The 10,000-nt window shown below is 37.8% G+C and overlaps 1 protein-coding gene across 1 annotated transcript in view; it reads right to left on the bottom strand.

Annotated features, from left to right (window-relative positions):
* Positions 1 to 10,000, bottom strand: part of exoc4 (exocyst complex component 4) — a 191,918-nt gene that overhangs the window by 168,418 nt on the left and 13,500 nt on the right. The window contains exons 5-6 of the mRNA XM_058416708.1: positions 6,164 to 6,264; positions 890 to 1,118 (exon numbers count right to left, since the gene is read on the bottom strand). Of these exons, the coding sequence (XP_058272691.1) occupies positions 890 to 1,118; positions 6,164 to 6,264 (330 nt within the window). The remainder of the gene's footprint in view (positions 1 to 889; positions 1,119 to 6,163; positions 6,265 to 10,000) is intronic.

Raw genomic sequence — 10,000 nt, 5'->3', positions numbered from 1 at the left:
CAGGTAAACGATGCTAACACACATCTGGATGTCCTCATAATGTCAAAGAAAACCTGACCCATCAGACCAGACCTCCTCCTTCTTCCACTGGTGCAGTTCTGATGCTGACGTGTCCAGTGCAGGGTCCTTCAGTGGTGTACAGGAGTCAGCATGGTCACTCTGACGCTCTGCAGCTCCATATACAGCAAGCTGTGATGCTCTGTGTGATCTGACTCCTTTCTATCAGAGCCAGCCTTCACTTTTTCAGTGCTCTTCTGTGGGATCAGACCAGATCTTGGGAGTCCATGACTCTGTCTGGATCACCGTTTGTTCTTCATTGGAGCTCTTTTAGTAGGTTCTAACCACTGCACACCAGGAACACAACACAACACCTGCTGATGTGGAGATCCAGTCGTCTAGACATCACGATCTGGGTCACTCACATTCTTACACCTGAACATTTTTCCTGCTTCTAACACATCAACTTCAAGAACTGATTGTTCACTTGCTGTAAAATATATCCCAGACCTTACCAGGTGCCACTCGGCTGTCAGTGATAAAATAATAATAATAATAATAATAAAGTGAAAGAGAGTAGGCTATTAACTGGTTACTTTGGAAACCAAATCCAAAACTGCTGATCTGGACCACAGTCTTTACTTAACATATTACACAGAGATGGCATCAAATATACCAGTGTCATCTTGTCCCCTAAACTATCCCAGATTGATGATAGTGTCATATATGCTGTTAGAGATTCAATGGGCAGGAAGGGGGTGTGGCTAGACATATGCTATTATGTAAAAAAGTTAGCTGTAAATGCTGATGTATAAATTTAATTGTATAAAACAGCTGATTTCCATGAATTCTTCACACAGATGTTCCACGCACCACCGTGTCGTCCTCTTACCTCGGCTGGTTGTCCTGTGCCAGGCTCTCTCCTCTCTGGTAGGCGTGGTCTGCGATCTGGGTGGTGGACCTCTTAAGGATCTGCTTGAGTTCTGGCTCCAGGCGCTCCATGATGGCGTTAATGGTCTCGGGGATCTTCTTAAGTTTGGCCAAAGCTTTGATGAGGATCCCCATGAACTCGGCGCTGTTCTCTTCTGGGTCCGCGTCCAGGTCGTCCTGCAAGTCTCGAACTACACAAACACCGGACACAAAAGACAGTAATTATTGAAACGGGAGTAATATTACAGAAACAATATGCATATAGAAGGGGTGGAGCGATCAGTGCAGCCCCATTCCATGCCTGTTACCCTGAAACCACTGACCAGGCTAATAAGTAACAACACATGAGCTAGTTAGCCATTTAAGATAAAAGTATTGATGGTATTGAGGTATATTATAATTGTGACCTTGACTTCGGTCAGTGTGAGATGTGATGATTGATCATTATACATTATTTGTGTCTGGTTTATGTCGTTATTTTCTTTTATATATGTTTGATTAGTGTGTCCACATAGCTGTGTTTCCTGATACTGACATTGGGATTTAGGATAAATAGCGCCAAAGTGCGAGTACAAATTTATAAATAAATAATAATAAAAACCTAACTAATACCCCAGATGTGCTACTGATCTGTCCACTAGTGATATACAATTGTTTATAAAAAATAATGGAAAAAATCTGTTTTTGTCTCACATTCATTTCAGATGCATGTTTATTCGGAGTTTATTTGGCGTGAATAATGCGAAAAATATCATATCACTATTCTCAAAGGTGTTCCTAGGAAACACAACGTTTCAGGACATGTTTAAATGGTTGCAAACAAACATCCAGCAAAATAGTAGTGTTTTTTATTACAAACAACTTCTGCAATACTTTATTTTTATTTCCCAATATACAGATAAATACTTTTTTTTTCCAATAAATAAATATTTTATTTCCCAATAAATAAATAAATAATTTTATTTCCCAATAAATAAATCATTTTATTTCCCAATAAATAAATAAATATTTTATTTCCCAATATATAAGTAAATAAATAAATAGATAAATAAATAAAAACTTATTCTGTATATTCAAAAAAATATATATTTTTTTGTAAAAAGTGAAAAATGTAAAAACTGAAAAGGAATGCTGCAACGGCTTGAGTTACTACATGTTACAATAGAAAAACAGCTGAGACACGAACAGTTTAGAGAACAATGAGACAAAAAAAAACGAGCCGAAGCGATCAGGGAGAAACTGTGAACGTGTTAAAGCGTGATGCACGGCTCTATACGTGAAATAAACGTATTTAATTATCGACTGTTACGCCACCACGTAATGACAAACTCCCACGGAGCCGATTCCACATTTTTCACGCTCCTTTCCGTTCTCCTCCTTTATTCCCCGTCCTTGCTAATTTCCCTCAAGCCGCTAAATGTTTATGGCAATTTGATGAACTTTGTCGACTGTAGTTTGCACAATAATTACTACAATTATCACCTAAAAAAAAAAAACAGAAAAAGAGGAACGTAGAGGCCATTAGGCAGAACAGTGGGTGACAAAAGGAAGAACCTTGGCGGCACTGAGAGAAAGCACTTTTCTTTTAGTGGCACCGTTCTATTACACCTGAAGTACCGCCAGCTTCAGTAATTGCACGCTTTTCATGCAGCGCTGGGATAAAGTGCAGTTACTGCAAGAATTACTTTGGCCCTGGGTGTGCTTTGGCAAATTAAAAAAAAAGAGGCAATTAAAGGGAAAGTAATCAACTGATGGACAGCGACAGGAAGTACAGGAGAGGAAGGAGGGAGAGAGAGAGGTAAAGGGAGAAAGAGAGAAAAGTGAGAGAGAGAGAGAGAGAGAGAGAGAGAGAGAGAGAGAGAGAAAGGTAGAGGGGGAGAAAGAGAGAAAAGTGAGAGAGAGAGAGAGAGAGAGAGAAAGGTAGAGGGGGAGAAAGAGAGAAAAGTGAGAGAGAGAAAGAGAGAGAGAGAGAGAGAGAGAGAGAAAGGTAGAGGGGGAGAAAGATAGAAAAGTGAGAGAGAGAAAGAGAGAGAGAGAGAGAGAGAGAGAGAGAGAGAGAGAGAAAGGTAGAGGGGGGAGAGAGAAAAGTGAGAGAGAGAGAGAGAGAGAGAGAGAGAAAGGTAGAGGGGGGAGAGAGAAAAGTGAGAGAGAGAGAGAGAGAGAGAGAGAGGAAGGGAAAAAGTGAGAAAAGTGAGAGAGAGAGAGAGAGAGAGAGAGAGAGAGAGAGAGAGAGAGAGAGAGAGAGAGAGAGAGAGAGAGAGAGAGGAAGGGAAAAAGAGAGAAAAGTGAGAGAGAGAGAGAGAGAGAGAGAGAGGGGAGGGAGGGAAAAAGTGAGAAAAGTGAGAGAGAGAGAGAGAGAGAGAGAGAGAGAGAGAGAGAATAATTTAAGATACCTTTTTAATAATAAGTTTTTAATGCTTAGAAACATTAAGGATATTTTATAAAATTTTTATTCACAAGATTTATTTCTAGGCATCTTTTTTTCCCGTTGCTGTTATACTTTTTTAACCAGAAAAATAAATCCTAAGCTACCTGCGAGTTATTCCACATTACTATAGGTCATTTATATTAAAATGATGAGAATGTTCATCTACACACAGGTGACAGATTAAAGGAAATATCTTTTATTCTGTAATGCACTCTGACCTCAGGAGACGTAACGAGACAGTGGCTCGGGAGGATAATGTGTAAGAAGGTTACTACACCGTTTAGGTGTTTAAGGAAACAGCGAGGGAAAGAGGAGGAGACGGGGGAAAAAAAGAAAAAACTGTTAAGGGATGTTTTCATTCAGTATAAAGAAATAAATGAATGATGTTCAGGCTGTGAGTCCGATATAAAATGAGTCTGTTGTCTTTCAGTGTGTTTTAGACGTGTGTTTTTCCCTCTGTTGGAGAACCTTACATAGAATTTTACTGGTTGAAGATCAAATCTGAGCTGCTTTTTAGATGAACAAGCACTTGGAGCATCTCAGAGAGCAGAAATGGGTTTAATATCAACATTTACTTTGAAGATGCAAACACTTGTGGGGAAGAAAACAAACCTGTACGTTTTCTATGAATATCTCACCCCTAGTATTCTAGAGAAAAACAGAAATCCTTCTGAAACACTACAAATTCTTAAAATCCTGAGTGTCTACTTTCATATGAGCTTCATATTAACCTCCACTGTGGAGTGAGACATGACAAAGACACTCAATCATCAACATGGACACATGGTCTGTTGGTGTAATTTCCCTAATTTACACCAGACACAGTAAACATATGTGTAGCATGAAAAGTCCATGTGGAAATCAACAGTTTATGCTAAACGTTAACGCCAAATCTGAAAGCTGTGTTTGTAAAAAAATTTTAACACAGCTAATTAATTCAAAAGACGTTCATTTATCATGACGTCCTGACGGATTACTCGCCGTCGATCCCCCGAGGACAGGAGAAGACAGCTTGTGTGTGGAGCGGTGGAGTTAGTTGATATCTCAGTGAAATGAGCATTGTTGTAATGGCGCTGGTGTCCTGATCTAACAGCTCTGGGACAGCAGATGTGGGAGAAGAGACTGACGGTGGGTAGGATGGTGGAGCTGATAAAAGCAGCGGGGTTCCCCAGAGGAGGCGAGCCCACACGGGGCTAACGAGGCCTTGGTCCCTGTGGCGCAGACAGCTCACGCTGCTTAATAATCCCAGAGCAGGACGACGCCACACTCGCTACAGCTGTTACTGAACACACTGCTATCACATCCCTTCATCTTCACGTTACGCCTGAAAACAGGCTTCAGAACTTAAGCAGAAAGGTGTGGATCTTTAAGAACTAACACTCAACGGAAAAAGGTGAAAGAGGACATATTTCTATTTGTTTTTTTTTAATTAATTTCTGTTATGCTAATTTAGGAGTGCTATACAAATAAAATTTAATTGATTATTATTTTAAATAATATATGCTGTAAATTGTTATCTGAGAAAGTTCGGATTCCTACCTAGCAAAAATCTGAAATGTTTAGGTTAAAAATCTGAAAACTTTTTAAAAGAAAAATAAAACACAAAAAAGAGGTATATATTTAGCTTTTGCAAATATATAAAGACTTTCAGAATTTAAAGAAGACTTTAAAGAATTTTTTTTAACAGTTTTATTTTTTTTAATTAATATTTTTAGCAAAAATTTCCTGAGCGTTCTGAATTTAGAGGAAAAAAAAATATAAACTATATTTTTCATATATATATATATATATATATATATATATATATATATATATATATATATATATATATATATATATATATATATAGTTTATATATATATATATATATATATATATATATATATATATATATATATAAAATTTGGTTTTCTGTCAAAAAAATCACTTGTATTAAAGAAAAAAAAAACTATTTAAAAAAGGAATTTTTTATTTATGCCAAAAACGTGCAGACATCTAGAGAGTGCTGATTACAGAAAGAAGAATTTTATATTTCAACCAAAAAAAGGCAGAAATTTTCTTCATTTATATTCTTATAAGTTCAAAGACCTTTATGAATGCAAAAAATAATAATATTTTTGTCAACAATCTGAAGAGAGTTTGATTTAACAAATAAATCAAGAATTTATTTTTTAATTTAAAAATTTCAATAGTTTTGGAGATTTCAATAAAAAACAAAACAAATTTACTACAACTATTTCAATTTTAATTTATTAATAAACAGGAATTGATTTTTTTAATAAAAAATTTAAATTCTTCTAGAAAATTTCAATAACAAAACACCACATTATTATTTTTTTTTTATGATTTTCAAAATCATAGCGGCCTGGATAGACGATCTTTATGACAGACGCAAATCGCATCATGTTGGTTTGTTTTTAGTCCTGATGAACAGCTGATGAAGGCTCTGACTAAATGTAAGAATATATTAACTAAAGCTAATAAAAAGCAGGAAAAGATTTAATGGTTGATGGTTTTAAAAAGTTTTAAAACTAAAGATTTTCTGCTGAAGTTTGTCTGGAGTCAGTACGCAGTACATGATGATAATAAAATATCAGAATTGTCCAAACTCAGCTGGGTAAAGCCGTATTGTACAGAATCTGTCACGGCTTTAACAACAGAAAACAAGAATCCAGCTGTGAAAGCAAGCCACATCTGTCTGAGTACTTTAAGACTCTAAAATGTGGAAAAGGGATGAATTTGTTATCATGGCTGCTAAAAATGTGTATTTTTCCCCCTCCTATTATTTTGTTGTTGTTGTTTACTTACTGCTGGATGTTGTTGGAGTGCTGAACTGGGACGTCTCGGTGAGTTTCCTCGGAGTGGACAGACTGCTGACTTCCAAAATGGACGAGTCCTTTGGCGTTGACCTGTAAGAAATAAAGGGGGGGGGGGGGGGGGTTAGGAGAAAAAAAATATAACAAGCGACACTAAACACTCGGGTTGTGCTGTTATATGAAAATCATATAGAGTTGTTTCATTTCCAAATACGGCATGTCCCGGTGTTTTATTCCTCTTACACCACATCATTCATTAAGTAAAAAAACTGACATGCAATTTGACCATTTTATTTTACTTTACTTTTTTTTAATCTCTTTAGAGGGAGTCTCCATTACAGCTTTTGTTATAGCAACTAGACGAGAGAAGAAGACGCATCTCGTCATGGTACAGAGACACAAAGCATAAAATCCACTGTCCTGAAGGCGTCCAACACTTTTTTAATAATTTCCTTTTTTTAAATAAAGTCTAATATAACCATGTTTACTATGGAAATGGTATCATTATAGCACTAATGTAATACTGTAAACTATTTGTTATCTTCCATAAATATTTGTAAATAAAACTTAAATCATATGTTTAACAGAAATCCACAACTTTCACAATTTTTATAAATAATAATAATAATAATAATAATAATAATAATAATAATAATAATATAATAGTAATAAAATAATACAATAGTATAATTATTATTATTATTAGATTATGAATAATAATAATAATAATAATAACATTTCCAGAATGTTTAAAATATAAAATTATTTTTGTCAAAAACCTATAAAGGAAAAAAGAAGATTTTTTTTTTACAAAAATTTTATATTTTCTGAAGACTTTAACAAAGTTTTGATTTAAAACAAAAAAAAACAAACCAAAACAATGAATATCTACTTTCTGGTCAGAAAACAATTACAGAAACAATAATTGTATACATACAGAAAAAATAAATGATTATCTAATTTTTAATTATTTAATTTCTCCAAAATGTAACAACAAATAAATAAATAAATAAATAAATAACTATTTTTTTTGGGGGGGGGTACTAATATAAACCAGTATTGGAAAAAATCACATTTCCTTTCATATTGAACAGATAAAACTAATTAAAAGTAGAAGTTTGGCTGTCACCGTGTCGAAACTGAACGGGGAGCACGTCACGTAAGCGAGCGAAATGAGGCGAGGAAAGACCTCGGCAGAGCGGCGTTATCAGATTTACACTCCGCTCACAACGCTCCAGCGTGGTGACAACGCTCCCGCTCCATAAACTCTCACTTACTCTGATGTCTTTATTAAACCCGTCACACGTCATCGCCAATATCCTGTAGCAGCACCGAACTCGCTCGCTGCTCTGGAGTTAACTCCATATTTTTACCCAGCGTCCCCCCCGGAGCGGTGGCTGATCTGTCAAGCGTTATAGGATAAATGTACTGAAATATGACCTCGCCGCTTCTCCTCTCTTCGGTTGGGTTCACCAGCTTCAGCCCAGAGTTTTAAACCAGACTAAATCACCTGGTCTGTGATATTAAAGAGGAAGATGATGTCCGCCGGATACGTCACGCCGCTGAACGGCAAATAAACGTCTCACATTTTCCGATGTAAGCGGATCATTTGCTAGCGCAGCATCAGATTCCAGCTCAGGGACAGTACATGCTGAGGAGGAGGAAGACGAAGAGGAGGAAGAGGACAATTTGGAGGAAGAAAAGGGGGAGGAGGAATAAGAGAAAGAAGAGGAGGAGGAGGAAGAGGAGGAGGTGAAAGTGGAGGAGGAAGAAGGGGAGGAGGAAGAAGAGAAAGAAGAAGAGGAGGAAGAAGAAGAAGAGGAGGAGAAGGAGTCTACAGAGAGTCTACAGCTATGTGTCTTACTTTGAGATTGTTTTTAAAAGCCAAGAAATGTTGTGGTTGCTCAGAGGTTGCTGGGATATTTCAGGTTGTTGTTACATGGTTGCTCTGGTAATCTAGAAGATGCTTGGTGGTTGCTACGCTAAGCCATTTTGGTTGCTAGGTGGTTGCCATAATATCCTGATTGGTTGCTAGCATGTTTTTTTTTAGGCGGTTGCTATAATATTACATTTGGCTGCTAAGTGGTTGCTATGTTAAACCAGTTGGTTGCTAGGTGGTTTCTATGCTAAGCCAGTTGGTTGCTTGGCAGTTGCTATGCTAAGTCAGTTGGATGCTAGGTGGTTGCAATTATATTTTAGTTCTATTGCAAATAAACACTGAACTTTTTCTTTAACAATTTTGATGTCATTTATTTATAATTCAATCGTACCATCATCTAACCCTGTCCATGCTAATCACCCTGTCCATGCTAATCACCCTGTCCATGCTAATCACCCTGTCCATGCTAATCACCCTGTCCATGCTAATCACAGCTTCGGTTTCCTGCACTGCGATTATGAACAATAAACTATTTGTGAACTAAAAAAAAGTGTTTATTGTGTTCCAGAAGAGCCGAACACACACAAGCCCGCTGATGTCGCGTTCTGACCCTGACTAATAAATCATTTTGTCTCATGAAAGCTGCGAGCTGTAATTGCGGCGTCGTAAAAACAGGGTCTAAAAACACAGAGGCGTACTCCTGAGATCAAAAAAAAAAACCCACACCGGCACAACAGCACACTTTAGCACAGCAGGGTCACCAACCTGCATTAGCCTAATGCGCTAGACCGTGGAGACTTAACGAACACAAAGGAATTAGCATGGGAAGAGCGGCGGCATGGAAGTGCTGGCCGACACGCGGGTGAGTAATCTCCAGACGACCGCTGTGAGGCTGCTGCTGCTGCCGCTGGAGGGGAAAAACGCTGCATTACGATTCCTCACACACTCGTCGCTCGCGCGTCAATCACTTATCTGTGTTTGAGCTAAACAGCAGCATGTATGGAAACAAGCGCAGGAGCGGGAGCTCGTATTGGGGCGGCAAGGATTAACGCTAAACCCTGGAAAAATGGAAGGCGATCCGGCTTTAGCTGTAGCGTCGATTCGGAAAATAAACTAAAACAGAATACAGCAAGGTGACGGGTTCAAATGCTGTAGAACATAACAGTGTCTGATATGTTTGGGGGGGGGGGGGGTAAATAAACAAATAATCGCTTCCGCGTGGACATTATTATAGCTAAACATACGTACACCGTAATAACCTGAAGGTCAAAAGGTCATGGATGAACCTCGATGTTGGTAGACCAGAGCGTGCTATACCGTGTCGGTGTTTTAATGTCACTGATTTTAAAATGTTAAAAGGCTGGAAGTTGAAAGGCTGAAACGATGAAACATGTTTTAAAGGTTAAAAATAAAAAGGTTAAAATGGTGCTATGATAGTCCAGGTGGCTACTACGCTAAGCCGTTTGGTTGCGATCATATTCTGGTTTGTAGCTTTTTTTTTTTTAAGGTGTTGCTACAGTATTCCAGGAGGTTGTTAGGGTGGTGTTGGGTGGTTGCTGTAGTATTCCAGATGGTTACTGGGATGTTGTTGGGTGGTTGCTATAGTATTCTGGTGGTTCGGAGACATGGTTAGATGTCATGGTTAGATGGTTGCTCTGATATTCCAGGTGTTTTCTAAGACATTGTTAGATGGTTGCTCTGATATTCCAGGTGTTTTCTAAGACATTGTTAGATGGTTGCTCTGATATTCCAGGTGTTTTCTAAGACATTGTTAGATGGTTGCTCTGATATTCCAGGTGTTTTCTAAGACATTGTTAGATGGTTGCTCTGATATTCCAGGTGTTTTCTAAGACATTGTTAGATGGTTGCTCTGATATTCCAGGTGGATGTAGTTAGGTAGCTGCTGTGCTCACCTAGCTGGTTGTTTGAGGAGCCTAGCTAGGTGTTACC

This window comes from Hemibagrus wyckioides, linkage group LG19, assembly GCF_019097595.1.
Source record: "Hemibagrus wyckioides isolate EC202008001 linkage group LG19, SWU_Hwy_1.0, whole genome shotgun sequence".
Lineage (NCBI taxonomy): Eukaryota > Metazoa > Chordata > Actinopteri > Siluriformes > Bagridae > Hemibagrus > Hemibagrus wyckioides.
The sequence above is the reverse complement of the archived record's forward strand: the minus strand, read 5'-3'. Positions and strand labels throughout refer to the sequence as shown.